This window comes from Rhynchophorus ferrugineus, unplaced genomic scaffold (genome assembly GCF_030347505.1).
Source record: "Rhynchophorus ferrugineus isolate W39M unplaced genomic scaffold, kcgeb_rfMv2 rfM4, whole genome shotgun sequence".
NCBI classification, from domain to species: Eukaryota; Metazoa; Arthropoda; class Insecta; order Coleoptera; family Curculionidae; genus Rhynchophorus; species Rhynchophorus ferrugineus.
The window spans coordinates 14,658,588-14,676,208 of NW_027472583.1; the positions used below are offsets into that span (position 1 = coordinate 14,658,588).

Here is a 17,621-nt window from a genome sequence, read left to right on the forward strand (position 1 = left end):
AATTCCTCTTCCCCTATTCTTAGTATGAAGATTTCCTGCTATCTTTGGAATATCTAAATTCATACAATTTTTATTACATTACACATTTTTAAACGCAAATTTTAAATTTGTAATATCTCCGAAAATATTTGTTTAATGGACATGCTGTAAGGAACCATATTGATCTATATTAATTGCACACTGTATTTAAGGTACTTAATTCGATAAGGATCAATGCCGTATTGCTTAAAATAGCTTCGTAAATAAGCCATTTTCTCACGTAAAAAGTAAACAATAAAAATGGTTAATGTGGGTTATCCCTAAAAGATAAACATATACCATCGCGGACTTTTTTGTAGACCTTTTTATGGTGTACAATACTGTAGTACATTAATTTGATCTAACTCGTAGGGTTAGGCAGCGTTTTTGCTAATTGCTAAATAAGCTTAAAAAATAGGTTAATTTACGACATCACGTTAGAAACTTCTAAAATTAGCAATGTTGCCTTAGTATATTATGCATGTATTATACATATAAACCTTCCTCTTGAATCACTCTATCTATTGAAAAAAACTGCATCAAAATCCGTTGCGTAGTTTTAAACATTTAAGCGCACATAGGGATATCGGGACAGAAAAGGCGACTTTGTTTTATACTATGTAGTGAAGAATAAAACGATAAAAAATATCAAGATATTAATATATTTTAGAAACACGTATCGACAATGTTTCTGGAAAATGATTTTTTTTATGAGAGCGGCATTTTTACTTGCTTTTTAATGCAATAAACCTAAAAAATATTAACATCTCTTAAAATAATGTTCATGCATTGTTCCTAATATTGTTCAAAGGAAAATATATATCTCGACTCATACAATCTTTTTTTTAAACGTATGGTTATTTTTGGCGGATATATCGATATTTTCCATATTTTTTTAAAAATGTTAAAGATATTATTTTATAAAATATCGTTACACCTAATGCATCTTTAAAATTATCCTTTTGGTGCTTAATTTTAAAGCTTATTTTAATATAAATATTTATCCTTGATGTTGCAGAAAAATATTGATATTTTTTCTTTCCGATATATCGATATATTTCTCTGCGGTCGACATGCCTAGAACAGATATTATTATTATTTAACATGGGCTCTGAACCACGGTCCTCAGCATTAAGCCTCTCGACTGCCGAGTGACCAACTTAGAAATCATCCCATAAGACATCCGGTCTTATCCAGCTTGGTTTCTGTCGTGACTGCGATGGTTATTCTTTGTCGGACTTTCCACTGTTGCCTAAAACATTTAAAATTATAATCCCAAACATAAAGTACATCCATGCCTCAGCAGGATTCGAACCAACAACTATCGCAACAGTATAACGACGGTTCTATCGCCTTGATCACTGCGCCAACAAAACCATTATTATTTTATTTATTTTTTTATTTAAGACATTATTATTTTAATCACAAATTATACAATTTAAAAAATATATATATATAAACCATGAATTACCAATTAAATCAAATATTAAACCACGGATCGATACCCGGTCTTGTAGTTGAAGCTGAATTTTTCATTGTACACTTTTCGTACATTTTTTATTTACAACAAAAGTCGCCCGACATAAATCCACGTCGGTCGCACACCCAACACATCGCCATCGAAAAATTAAAAGACAATTCAATCTCGTCCGCAAACCGAGGGCGCAAAACAAACAAACAGAAAATAAAGCAAAACGTCAGGAGTCGCTCTCGCATCGTCCCCCCAGGAAAACCCCATTACCATATCGATCAGGAATAATGGCCCTTTCCCTAAAACATAGGAATAACGGCGAGGAGGCGGCAACGGCGCGACCATTTACGGCAGGTAGCCGACGCGCTGGGCCCCCCTTTGCTTCGGATGGATTCTCGAGCGCTTCAGTGTACAAAAGTCCGTCGTGATGAGTGTGTCGTCAACGCCACTGTACTGACGCGCGTTTCGGATCCTGACGAAAATTTTCGCGAAAGAAGTCTCGGCTCTGTGACATGGTGCGTTGTGTTATTGTGCTCTTGCAGTGAGGATTTTTAACATTTGTATCAGAACGGATTTGAACATGATGGGTTGCTGGACGAACCTGTTGATTATTGGGTGTTGGTGGTCCAGTGTAATTGCTGGAGGAGGTTCTTCGGGAAGTTTTTACGGTAAGAATCGCGTTCTGCGACGGCGGTGCATGACGGAGGACTCGATGAGTATATTTGCCGCGGTTCTTTGTCTTATCCTTTTCGGAATATATTGTCCGTTGATGTTCGCAGAAGCTTTTATAACTTTGTTAGAGTTTTACAAACTATTTCATAATATAATAATAAGAATGTACAATTTGCGGAAGTAAGAATTTTTAATATATTTTATACTCTCCTTTTACCAACTATGGGTTTATCTGGACTGGGATTAAAGTTTAAAGTGGGCTCTGAACCACGATCCTCAGCATTAAGCCTACCGACTGGCGAGTGACCAACTTTAGAAATCATCCGGTCTTACCCAGCCTGGTTACTGATCACCGCACTGGGATCATTATCCTTGTCGGATTTTGCACTTTTGCCTAAAAACATAAATTTACGACCATACCCAAGCAGGATTCGAATCCACGGCTATCGCAACAGTAGGCGGACCGTCCTATCGCTTTTACCACTGCGCCAGCAAGCCGGCGGAAGTAAGATTGATTTATTTATTGGTGACTTCATTTAGCGTTTGTTGTTAATTGTCGGATTTTATTTTAATTAATGTCTAAAATTAACAATTTATTAATATTGATTAATGTTTGTAAATAACTATAATTGTTTTAGTAAGTTATTATTTTTCGGTAAATAAAATTGGAGGATTTTTTTATCTAAATTAAAAGAAATGTGTAGCTATCTAGAACGATACTAATTAATTCGGAATATTTATAATTGAAAATTTGATTGTTCATTTGTCTAACTGTTAATAACCCGATTTTTATAATTTCTTATTACATTTAATTAATTCACAATCATTTTTTTTGTTATATCTATTTATTTTATCTATTTAATAATATTATTAAGTATTATTTATATTATATAAGTAATAAAATATCAAAAGGGTAATATGTTTAAACCCAGTTAAGGAAATGCTTCTCTTCATTGCTATTTTTTTATTATATCTTACATATGCTTAGTACATCTCAACGTGGGCTCCGAACCACGGTCCTCAGCATTAAGCCTACCGACTGGCGAGTAACCAACTTTAGAAATCATCCCAGAAGACATCCGGTCTTACCCAGCCTGGCGTGACTGCGATCATTTTCTTGTCGGATTTTACACTCTTGCCTAGACAATTACAAACATAAATTTACGACCATGCCCTATCGCAACAGTAGGAGGATCGTCCTATCGCCTTTATCACTGCACCACCAAGCCGGCTAAGGCGAAATCTTGGATCACTTCGTATATCGCTGCGTAGCAACAAGCTTTGCCAATTAATCCCAGAACTTAGCTATGTAGGATTGCTAGCTGGTTTGATCTTTTAGTGCAAACTCATATTTGCGGCTCATAGGTCCAAATCGGCTTTATGATTGACTGATAAACCAATGTCTTTGATTTTAGGCCAAGTTGAGAATATCTGCCGACTAACTAATACAGTTGCTTGACTTTGAATCAATTTTGTTCTGCTTTTTGTCGTGAATGTCATGTTTACAATTTAACCTACTATCGAGATGTATGCCGAGGTATTTAGATGATTCTTCTTGTGGAATTGAACATCTATCAAGTGTTATAATTAGGTTCTTATAATTTCGCTATAACCTGTATTTCCTAGTCTCTAGTCCATTTGTAGACCTTGTTGACTGCTACTTGTACTTTTTCTACAACCTTAGCCAGAGATATATCTTTTGCCATGATCACTCTGTCATCGGCAAATGTTCAAAGTACTATTTTTTTGTTGTTTGGAAAATTTCTAATATATATAACCAATATTACAATATGTTTAACAAAAACAAATCCTCTAATCTGTAGAATGTTGTTAATCATAAAGAAAAAAATTCGTACAATATCTGTAATATTTTATAAGAATATAAAAATATTTTAACAACAAACGAATAATCTAATTTCGAAAAAATAACAAACCTAAAAACTAAACGTTCGCTTTCCTTCTTCGTTCCACGTTATTTGCCACAAGTTTTTCGCTAATATTCAAATTTTAAAACTGAATATTCAGATTGGCTAATGCTTAAAAATATGTATTCACTACATTGACAGTAAATGCATCTACTATCCTAATGCTGTTAAAGTGTTCGTTATCGGTGCGTTATTAACTGAGTTTCCTTTTTACCAACAAGTATTTATCTGAACTGGGTCTACTGATTAACAGGGGCCCCGAATCACGATCCTTGGTGTGAAGACTATCGACTGTCCAGTGATTAACTTTGTCCAACCATCACAAAAGGCATCCGGTTTTACCCAGTCTCGATACTGGCGGGACTGAGGTGGTTATTCTTGTCAGATTTTACAGTGTTGACTGTACACAAACATATAGAGTACATACATGCTTTGCGGGATTCGAACCCTTGACAATCGCAGCAGTCTCCTTAACCTTCACCACTGCGACATCTTGATTTTATTCTGTACCTGTTAATATAGGACTTTATGTCGTGAGAAAAGAATCCCAGCATCAATCTAGTATGACCATCATGTGTTTTCTGCAAGATTACGAGCAGAAATAGATATTTAACAGATGTTACAAGTCAATGTTCGTTTAGCTTTTGATAATTGAATGTTACTTTTTTACATAAAGGAACATATTCTAAATAATTCATTCAACAAATATTATATAGCTCAGTTTATTATGCTTGTGCTTAAATGTATTAAACCACCAATATAATTTGATTTAAATGAGATTCATTGAACTGAGAAATTGATTTACCAGTTAGTTAATGTCACCCGTTAGAATTTCAACTTATCAAAAGAGCATCAAATGCTAGTTTTTTTGATATTCCTGTTAGGTGTCAGTTTGATTTTTATCTGTTCAATATGATTTGGCGCGTTTAGAGCATCGACTTCTTAGTTGGTAATAAAAAACTATTTAATTCATAAATAATAAATTGAATTAAATAAAGTTATATATATTTCTATCAATCATTAATAGTCAATTATAATTATGAATAGAAATATTTATAAATACACACACACGGGCAGATATTTTAAAATTATTAGACCAAATTCATGACGTAATTCACTATACGACAATACAAAATAACTAGATGCCTTCATGAATTACTTTTTGTTAAAATGTGGCAGCTGGTGCCATTCGGAATCTTTTCGGCGAGTGTGAAGCTTTAACAAAGAGGTGATCCAATTACTACTTCATAAAAACTACACAAAAGGTGCAGAAACACATTTTTTCGGAAATATGATTCTTTTCGTGCATAATTTATTTTATTTATTATTCAACATTTCCTATATTTTTTATAAAGAATTTAGTAAGTTTTTAATGATAACAACTTACGTTAACATACGTTCATTCAACCTTCTATTTTTCTTTTCGTTATCCGACAGCTGATGACTCTACCATTCAGGAGCATTCTGGTGGAAAGAGATATATGATGAATGGATTTCGCAGATAGGTCTTTTTATAAAAAGGGATACAGTTTACCCAAAGCAATGTTTGAAATAGAATTTTCAACTAAACCGTTTCGGCGAGTTTATACATGTAATTGTTGTCGACTATTTCTCTCTATTAAAATAAACTAATACTAATTTAGTTAATAGTATCTTTTTGTTAAAATTTCACGACGATTGTTTTGAAAAACATTTTCTCCGTTCTATTTCCGTCATGTAGATGCATGAATTCACGAATAATTTATGGCAGTACGGAGTAGACATTTAGTTATTGGTTCTGAATAAATCATCGGATATTGATAGGACAACGACTATGGGAAATGAGTTTTTTACGCAAAACAGATAGGTCCCGTCGAAAATTGAAATCGATTGATACTGGACAGTTTTTCAGTGAGGGAATAAATTGCATATCATAAATATTGGTAAAAATAGTGCACAATGTCCGGATTGCATGTATTTTATACAGTGTCACTGATGAATTTGTTCTCCCTTCTGTTAACATGAAGAATATTCTATTTTTAAGCTTTTTTAAGCTACTTTTAAGGTTTTAAAATTGCCAGAGATAAATTTATATAGCTCCATCATCATCGTTTGCATCTTATTCCGAACATCGCCGAGTTAATCCGGCAAAGGTCGATTGTTGTTTACTTATCAAGTCGATAATATATACTACAGGGAAATGAACAAGATGTAGTGTATCATTGGTTCGTTTTGTGTATGCGCATATCAATGATCTGCATCAGGTTATGTTTATTATGTGCTACTTATAAGGTTATGTTTTTACGGACCTGTTAATTTATTACATATGGTTGTGAAAATTTGATGAAATTCAAAAGAAATGAATATGAAATGACAATTTTCGGCTCTGATGTCTAAATTCGGTTTTTCATTAATTTTTTTCAAATCAACCAAGTTTTACATCTATGATATTATACATCTCGCTATATAAGTGTAGTTCAATCGCTTGTAAAGTTATTAATATTATTACTTCCGTTCTCATACATTCACTAATGCTGAGTTGACACAGCATCGGATCAGTCAAAATAAAATCAGCAGTAAATACCTGAATATGGTGTGATAAGCTCTTGGGAATCGAATTTGCAATTTGATTGATAATACACCGCCAATTTATTGCATACTACACATAATAAAATGCAATAAAGATGTTTTTTAAATGGTGTGAATAATTTTTTAATTTTTTTTTTTTTGGAATAAATATGTTAATTAAATTTTATTAATGGTCTATAATGCTACTACTCAATCCTAGAAATTTTTGGGTTCAAGCCGGGAGATTAGATAATAAAACAACAACTTTTAATCAAGATCCAAGTACAATACATTCAATTCAGCTTTCCTCTAATTTTTATACTTTTTTCGTAGTACAATTTGTTTTTATTTTCAAAATAAGCTTCAATTCCAACAATTAATTCTTCATTTGAGCCAACACTCTTTTGTTGAAGCATTGTTTTCGCTGAACCTGAAAACAGAGTGTAGACATTGGAAGTTATCTTCATTCAATAACTTTTGGTCACTTTACCGAAGTACATATTACAAAAATTTCTGTATATCCTAATTTTTGGTCGTTTGCAAGTCTTTCTTTTGATTCAGTCGTGGAGTAATGGATCCATATTTCATATATTGTCGCACATCGATGCAAAAATACTATTTATTGGCTTTAAATTGCATCGTTATCTTTAGTTTTGAAGATAACAAAAGAAACTATTTTACGCAAACTACTGCATTTTAAAATTAAATTAATTACGATATTGTCATGAAACCCAACACAAGAGTCATTATAGGCTAGGTTCGGATATATTGAGGTAGCACCTTCTATATGCCAGCCATGGGATTTATTGAGTGATGTGTTATTTGTACACTCGTGTTTCAAGAATATGCTTCCAATAGCATTTGATGACGTTCAATGGAACTTTCCTTAAACAACAAATATGCCCACAAAGGGAGTTTAACATCACGTTAGCCAAAAACAAAAAAAACAGATAAGACTCAAAATCAAAGAGATTGGTTTATCGGTCTGTTATAAAACCTATTTGTAGTTATGGAATTCAAATGTGGGGCTGCACTAAAACATCAGGCCAACTTACGGTATAACCCACCGATGACAAAGCAGACTTATTTGGTTAATTTCCAATGCTATCGCTACGTAACCAGCGAAGAACTATCCGAACTCCTCGAAGTCACGTGGATTTACAAAGTTATCAAAGATTTCACCTTTAAACATGAAATAGGGGTACTAAATTAAAGCAACAAAGAAAAAACATACTGATGTATTTGTCACCCATTCATCCTGCTTGTATATTAATGTAAATATAAGTGAGCAATAATAACAGACTATTAATTTTATAAATTAATATTGTCTAATGATACCTAATGTAGGATGTAACTAATGAAGAAACATTGAGGTTCGGTTAACTTTTAATTTGACATCTTCAAAGTTGAGGAAGAATACACTTTACCAAACCAAACCCAATCCCTCAAAATTAATTCACGTTCAATCTATATACAGTTAGAATTTTTCTCATTTTCTCATTGAAACAACTTTAGCATTCAAGAGATATTAATCCAAATATGTTACTTATTCTAATCTGATAATCCTTAAGAGTAATGTTTACAAATATGAACGCCATATTGAGAATACATATTAGTTATGATCAACACCTAGCTGACAGAGCCCTACCACTTCACAGAGAGGATTATATGGAAAATACCGGTCATGAATAGTAAGTGTATTGTTATGAGAAAAGGATAATATCTCTAATCTAAATAAGTTCTTTTTTGTATCAACGATAGATAGCGCACAAAGGAAAATTGATTTTTTTATTCTCATAATTATTCATGAACAGGAGATCATGATTTGGTCAGTGACATTATTATGTTGATATATGTTGTTGTTTTTGTGGTTATTTTCAGTTTACATTTAAAATAGTTTTATCTCTTAGATAGTGTTTGTGTTATTTTTTATGACCACATGCTCGTTCTTGCAAATATCACAATATCTTTTGTTATTTTACTATAAATTCAATACAGCGTTATAGTATCATTTTTTTAGACTTCTTATAAAGTAATATGAAAAAAAAATATATAAAATAGTTAATTAGTATCTATTAAATTAAAAGTTAGTAGCAATTTTCAGTATATTTATTGTTTTGTGAAGTTCACTAAATATACAAGGTCACACGATTTGGATTTTTTGAGCCTGCGTCTTAGTCCAGTGTTATACAAGAGTTGCAGCACTGGCAGCAAAGTCTTTCCTCATGTCTTATTGCGAAACTCTTAATTTCTTCAATGACATAATCAAATATTAAAGGGATTTTGCGCACAACTTTATTACTATATATCTAAGTTAGCCATGATGATTTAGAATCAAAGCGAAAAATATAGAAAAAAAAAAAAGAAAATCGACGAAGAAATTGTTAGGGTCAGTTTGTTAATAGGCAAACGAATTTTCTTCTTGTGTTAACCTCAAAACTAGTAAAACATTAAACATAGATTATTACTGCACCGTTTGAGTGGAAAAAGTACCCAAGTTGCAAAAGAATACAAGACAAGAAAAGGAGTTAAAAATAAATCACTCTTCCCTGGCTCTTTTCGTGCTTCAAAAAATTAAATTATTTTTGGATTATTCTGTTTAATTTTCGCAGACTTATTGAACTACTAATATTTTTGTTACAGTATCATAAAGAAAAAACAAAACAAATTATATATATTTTGCTAAACACTCTATATATTTTAATACACCATAATATAATTTAAGGTATTAATAAAATGTTAAAATAATAGTTTAGGTTTAAATTTTTAACATTCAATTTCTTATTCGGTATTTAATTACAATACATTCATATATAATTAAATATTACATGAATAATTGTTTATATGTAATTTTAAACTAATTTATTATATGTGAAACTTAATAAATTATACCAAAAAAATAATTGAAGTGAAACTACTTGTATTAAATTATTAAATACCACCTGTTAGTTTTTAAATTACTTTATTAGCTATACCATTATGGTATTAGCTCGTTGCAATTTACTAAATGAATTTTATTTATAAATAAGCGCATATCATTACAACGATGGTCACATTACAAATTCATAATAACAAAAACTGACATAACTAGTATTAATTTAGATGTTTCATTATTCAGACTGACTAATATCACAGATGTGATGATCAAAATGATGGTTATATTATACAAAAATTAATTAAGACATTAAGATTAATGATAACATCTGATTATGCCAGAACGTAGCGATAAAAATCAGACTAACAAGGTTCAGAAAGGGCTGAACTTATTTTTTAAGGGTAATAGCACTACCCAAACTACCTATTACTATCTGATAAATCGTTAAAAGTACTGTTTACAAATATGGTGAATACATTATACAAAATTATTATGTATGGTTATGTATCTATATACCCACAGAAGGATTCTTACCGAAAAACAACCCTGATGAATAATAATAAGGTTTGTCATTGATGGACAAAGGATAATATTGACCAATCTAAACGAGACTTTATGGTGGCATTGATGGAAATTGGAAAGGAATGTGAAAAATTGAAAGTTTTCTTATCTCATATTTATTCATGAATCGTGTCTGTATTGTAGATGTTTGACGGTCTGGGTTTGACTAAAATTTCCTTATTGATTTTGAATAAATACTCTTTGAATATAAATCGGTGATTCTTCGGTAGGTATACTAATTGATGTTGGGTTTTGTTAGGTTTTTATAGATGGTCAAATTATTATTAGTTGTTTTTTTTTCCTGTAAAATATAGATAAAATGATTAGTGTATTATTTCTGAATTATTTATGGTGAATACTTCAGAAAATTCCAAAAACTGTATGTCTTCAAAATGTTGCAAGTATAGAAATGTCTTGAACATTTGTTAAGATATAGGAACAGTGTATCATTAATATATAGATTAACGTTTTTTTTAAGAAATCTTTTTTTTTTCTTTCTTTTGTACTGTATTTTTTTGTAAGTATTTATTTTTAGTACACATATTTATTCTTCTTGCTATGATAAATTTAGATTTTTCTGTTAATAGGGTAGGTGTAATAGAAAATAACAAAAATATTGAATAATAATAATATACTATAAAGAGTTTATTAAAAATAAATTTATTTTAAATTGGGATTACTAAGATTTTACCAGAAATAATTGTTAAGTCACCATGTTAAGTCAAAGACCAATCAGAAACGCTACGAAACATTGACGCCACCTACTGTCCTACAACACTTTTTAACGCTTTTCAATTTTATTTAGATTATTTATCCCATATTTCACAATTAAAACATTGATTTTGTGGTACCAACTGTAAGAAAAGATAAATGAAAAAAAAACTGATTGTCAAGGCAAATAGCCCATAATTTCCAATAATCGATTAGTCGATAATAACTGTACTGTGTGACGGTAATTGAAATAATGATTTTAGAAGAATAATAGAACGATTATTGAATTGAAGTGAGTGAGTATTCCAGACACACTAACCATGGAACGTGGTAGTGTATTGAAGAATATTAAGTAAAAATACTCTCTATATACTAAAAACACTTGGTAAGAAAATTAATAATATTAATTATTAATAAGAAAATGAATAAGTTCACGTAATAACTCTAAAAAGTGTCCAATAATAGCTCAATGGTCATTTGGGAACTGTGAAAATACTATTATTGAAATGCCAATTATCATGTGCACTGTATTTGCTAAAATAAAAATGAAAAGATTTTGAAGAGAATTTGAAGATACAGATGCAAATCTATTTGACAGGGCTATCAAAATATTCATGTTATATAATTGAGAGTAACCACAATGCACAAGGTTCAAATTATATACATTTGATGATGGGTGTTTGATTTTCATAAAAACTAGTAGCTCTATATAATGAAAAGGTGTATCCAGTATAATCCAGTAACAAAATGCACAAAATGTAATTTTGAAGTTCTCTAATAGCCCATTTTAATAATAGCGTTACAATGTTATAAGCATGTGCAACTACAACACTTAAATACTTTATAAAATCCGTGTTTAGATATGCTTTAATATATTAGGTTTTTCTATGAATTATTAAACTAGATCTCTGCTTAGTTTTTCTTTTACTTTACTTGACTTCAGTGATAACATTTGGGTTCATACAACATCTGTATGTAAGTATTGTTCGAATATATTAGAAAATTCTGTTTGCCATAACACACATATCAGGCTTCAAAATCTTGACAAAATCACATTATTCAATCAAATATGTGTCACTTATCTTTAACCTGGTGATGTATAGCTCATGGAACTATTTGAAGTTCAAAAAACCATATATTGGTTCTTCGTAATCGAACCATAGTGGGATTTGATTGACACTTGTTGAAGGCTTGGATTTAATTAACATTATTCTTTCTATTTTGGGAATGGATGGCCGTCCAGTATTGAACAGCAGTGAACGTTCCATAAGTTCAGTTAGAAGCCTATTTTCTTCTGTGTAGTTGGTATTTTAATCGTGTAGAAACATATACTGACTTCATGCACATTTGTAGTAAATCAATCACAGTATATTATATTTTCCATATTATTTGGTAACTGTAAAAAGAACAACATTACTAGGGACTCATATATACAATAAACAAAACAATTGAAACCTAACCTCTAATGTTATAAATAGTGTTATTTACCTCTATATTACCATATTTACACTTAATTAATACATTAATAATTAAGACATAATTAAAAGTATTTAAAATAGTAAATACTTACATTACAATGATCTTATTGCTATGAATAAACTTCCAATGTTCAAAATATACTGGCTAGTTCCCACCTTGTAAGATTTAAACACATTTTTCCGCTTGGAACGAAAATACACAATTTTTTGGAATTTTTACCGATGAATAATAGTATTAGGGGCTCTCACAGCATCGATACACATTAGAATATCTTGTTATAACGCACAAGTATTAAATTAATATATAAATAAAACCTATACCCATGAAAACCGTCGGGTGGAACTAAAACAACTACGTCACACGCAGATTTGGAACGTTTTAGCGCGCATTTAAAATCACAGTATATCAAACGTCAATTTTTGTATCAAATCCTTTTTTTGCAGGAATAACTTTTATTCCGGGTAATGTAAATACATAGAATTGTCATAGAGTAGTTTTTCAAAACTAGTCATCAAAGACTTACTGTAAGTATGACATCTATCCATATTATACAAGTGTTTGATAGCTTGTAAGAAAATATCATTACGAGGTTCTTAAAAATCCCCGTAATCATTGTTAATATCATAGAGTTCGCTGAAAAACAATGGTGGTTCTTTGTGGGGTTAAAATGTTTATTATTTTTAGATTTGTATTGAATATAACGAGCTATGCAGCTGAAAATGTTTGGCAGCCCATTTTATATATTCTCAACGGTTGCCCTTGATTTATACGTTTCGAGTTTCTTTCAGCCCGCTCAAACATCTGGAGGTTTTATTCGTATGCAGCGTACCAAAACAAGGGCTGGAGAGTCTTAAAATGTGAAGTACCCGGTTCCGATAAAGAACCGTTTTATGGTTAGGTCGAAAAGAAAAGGAAAAAAACAATATATTTTAGTGTATTCGGCGATAATAAATCTTATTTCTATTGTTCGGTACGAAAGTGCACATGAATAGCTGATTAGAATCAAGTATATTGAGTGGGGAATATTAAATAGGTGTTTATTATTTTTTAAGGATATTATTTGATATAACCGACATGGCAAATTAATTTTTATGTTGTTTGGGATGTGAGATATTTGCAAATAAGTTGGAGAATAATAGGTAGTTTTCGAGAAGCTGTTAATATTCTTCAGTCATATTTAATATTGTTCAAATTTGATTAATCTTGATATGAATTGATTTAAACATTCCAAGTATTTCTGCACGCCTAATTCTCAGATAATTTATTTTTACCTCTTATCTTAGTTCAACCTGTTCGAACTTGGAGCAAAAATAGGATTGATTCATTAACACTTGAAAAGGTTGTACGTTCCTCAGAAAAATGGGATTTATTTATTTTCTAATTTTTTTACCCTATTTATTATTAAAAAGGGAGACTTATTAGTAGCAGCAATAATAGCAAGTAATGAGTGAACCTTTGACTTTTTAATGGTTGATGTGTATGAATTTTAAAAAACCCTTTTTTTCTATCGCATTTTCGAAGCTTAACCCTTTAACAATTTGCTCTTAAGGAGATTTTTTTTTAATTTAAGTTATTTTCATATTTCATATAAACAATACGTTTTAATTCATATAGTGAACGTATGGTTTTCATATATGTGACGGTGCTATAAAAGCAATATCGCTGATCGATATCATCAGCGTGAAGTGTGGGGGAATTAGAGCTGAGTAATTTATATCGCAGGGGTATTACCTTAAAACACAATTAATCTTGAGAGTAATTGCAAGATATTTTGAGATAATTACTTAGCGGTAATTTATGTGAATGGGTTTTGATAAATAGGTCACCTAGAAACTATAGCGTGTTTAATATTTATCGATCCAAAATTTCAGCCAGACCGAAAATTGTTTTTACGACCTAGTCTTAAAAAGTCATAAATTAATTTGATGACTGTTATTAAATTTTCGAAATTATATTGCAGTCAACTGAAAGAATGAGTTAAATTAAATTACAAAAGTGTACCTATAATACCGAGCGATAGTAATTCAATAATATATCATTATTAACATGCAAATAATATTCATGTTCGTATTATTAACGGTCACGGCAGTGGCGCTTTTATTAATTCTTTTTTAATCCCCGCTAATCTTGATTACTTTGTCAATATTTATACAATTCAATTATACCTGACTAAACTCAAACAATAATTAGCTGAGAAATTAATATTCGCTGCGCGAATAACGATGCTAAATATAGATTATTACAAATATTTATCATTTCTACATAACTAATTTAAAGGTATTTGTGAAATAATCCATAAAAATCTGAAAAAAGTTTTTTTAATGCAATTTATGTTATTTGCAACAATAGAAGGTAAGATCGTTGGAATTTCTACAGTATTCAGCAAATTCTTTTGTGTTAGAGCTGATGTTCCTAAAATAACTGCTGAACTCACTTGAAAATAACTGGTGAAATTGTTCCCAATTCAGCGATTTCTATCGGAATTACTCTACTACTCGGAATTACTACTCTGTTTCGTATGGTACACTATGAGCTGCTAAAAATCGCTTAGACTGGTTAGTTTGATCGGTAGTTAGTTTGGTTATTTTATACCTTTTTGTGAGTTTCTTATTTATATTTTGAAGTCGGTTCAATTTTTTTGTTAAAAAATATTTTATCTGTAGTTACATAGTGAAATATAATTTATCGAAAAGGTGCAGTAAACAGTGTAACATATAAACAAAGTATTATTTCTTTACAAACTAATTAAGCAACAAAATATCCTTCATACAAGCATTGATGACACTAAATTTTAATAAAAAATTAATGTAAAAAATGTAAAATGTATCATCAATTTATATCAAGACTCTAAAACAAGGTAGTGCGAGGTATTGTTAATGCTCCATGGTACATTTTCAACGACAACTGCATAAACCCCTGAAGCATAAGATACAAACTGTCGGTACGTTATGAAGAACTATACTCAAAGACATGAAGACAGGCTCCATCAGAACATCTATGTTAAAGTTGTCCAGTTCCTAGATAGTGATGTTTAGAATATTAAGAAGAGTAAAAATATTTCATCCAGTTCAGTGAAGTTACGCTCAGTGCACGTTAAAAACAAAACAGATGATCAACCCAAAGTGTCTATCGTAGTACTCTGTAATTTTAAAACTGTGGCATTTTAGAATAAAAACAATTAGATTGCCACTAGATTGCTATAATAAATAATAATAAAAAATATGTAAAAATATATCAAAAAAATTGTATTTTATAAACATATCATCACTATTTTATTCAGAGAATTAATATCATATATTAATACGTATCACAGGACAGACCTTCACATGAACGTACGAAAACCATTTTTCTTACGCACCGAATGAATGTGAAAACTAAATTTAGCCACCAAACATCGTTTTCTTCGACTCTTTTTTCTCATTAATCTTAGTTGAACGTAACAGTCACGAATGGTGCAATTCGATTTATCAAGTTAGATATAATTACTTTTTGTTTTTCTTCAAATAACAATAGTAATAACGGTAAAAATACATTTCTCAGAGGCAAGGGCGTCCAACTGAATTATAAAAAACCTATTGATTGGTTTTTCTCTTAGAGAAGCATCCGGTCTAAGTGGTGATGTGTTAGTTTTGATTGGTGATTTCCGACTTCTTTCTGAGAATTAGTACGTGAGTGTTAAACGATAAAGATAGAAATCATTGATTATAGTTCGTGTCTTTGCATTGGTCTACGTATTAGTTTTGTACATAAATATAATATAGTAATATATTGAGTAGTTGATATTTATCAAAAATGATATCATTTTGTTATTCTAGATTTAGGTATGTATCTTAAAGTAATTGAAGTTGCTTTTTAAGTTGTTGTGTCTTTATATTTAAAGATGGTGTTGTTTGTAGTATATACGTCGATGGACAGGCAATATTTATCTCTTCTTTAACCGACTTCAAAGAAGGAAGAGGTTCTATGTTCGACTGTATATATTTTTTTAAATGTATGTTCGCCGATTTCTCCGTCGATTATGGACCGATTTTCAAAATTGTTATTTTATTCGAAAGAGTGCACTTCCGGGGTGGTCCCATTGGAACCAAGTCAGGATCTGTTGGGGGATGGGGGGAAATTTGAAATGTTGTAAGAATTTGAAAGGAACGTACAAAGTTTTCACATATTTTTTTTTAAAAATATTCAGATGTTTGTGTATAATGTCATTGCTGAACTTCGTATAAATACCGTTCACTTTGCTTCTTAGCCACTAACCAGATTATATGAGACGCAGTAGAAATATTGCTGTTTCTGCAGTGTAGTGGTTAGAGCGTTCCGCTGACATGCAGAGATCGTGGGTAGGATTCGCGGCAATGACAGCGACATTTGAACTGAAGCGTTCCTCATTTTCAGTCATTGTTTTTTTATTCCTATTTTTCCTCATACGGACTGCAGCTTTACTTGACCTACCTATTGTAATACTTACTAAAATAGCTGCGTAATTTATTAGCTAAATATATAACACTAAAAAGAGAAAAATGATATATTTTTAAGAAAAGAATTGAATCGACATCAAAAAATAAATAAAGAACTCTCTAAAAGGTAAACAATAATGAAACTTAGATTTTTTACACAAAGAAAATCGTTTTAAACTAAAATATGTACATAATAATCGTTGTAATCACTAAATAAAAATAAACAAACCTTTATTTAACCTATCTACTACACGTATTTTATATTCTACTATATACACACAATTTAGCTTAATACCTACCTAAACTCAACTTAAAATCACCATTTTTAAATGATTGTTTATTAATTTAACCGTTAATTGGGATAAGATATAACAGCATCACCATGAGTAGTTCAAATCAATCGAATTTAACAATTAGGTTATTTATGCGTTTTTTATATTAATATATAGCATTTTTATCAATATTTGCGGACCAATGTACGTGTAAGCTCCTAATATATTTAAAATGCCTAAATTTATTTCTTTTTATTATAATGACTATAACTTAATTTTTAAGAAGGGAAAGGATTGAATATTACTAACGAAAGAAGAACGGACAAAATTAAAATCAATCCATTTACTCATATAACACCTAAATTACAATTAAGGCTTAAATGCTATTTACTTTACTCACATTATTTCTTAACAATACCATTTTCCGCACTAAAAAGAGATTTTATGTATTCAGTCAATAACGTTTTAAACAATTTTTCATTCAATATAGTTACCTAAATAAAATATAATCATGAGATTTCTTCGGAAAATATCACATTTACGTTCCAGAATATATAAAATTATAAATTCATAATTTATTTCATCGTAAACATGGGGTTGAAGCTGACGGTGGCTTTTTGTTATTTTAGAGTCACT

The 17,621-nt window shown here is 30.5% G+C and overlaps 1 protein-coding gene across 2 annotated transcripts in view; it reads left to right on the forward strand.

Moving 5' to 3' along the window:
• Positions 1–1,886: 1,886 nt before the first annotated feature.
• The window catches only part of robo1 (roundabout guidance receptor 1), a 309,799-nt gene continuing 294,064 nt past the window's right edge, over positions 1,887–17,621 (forward strand). For both annotated transcript variants that reach the window (XM_076404503.1, XM_076404502.1), the window contains exon 1: positions 1,887–2,157. In XM_076404503.1, coding sequence (XP_076260618.1) covers positions 2,070–2,157 — 88 coding nt within the window. In that variant the 5' untranslated portion in view covers positions 1,887–2,069. The remainder of the gene's footprint in view (positions 2,158–17,621) is intronic.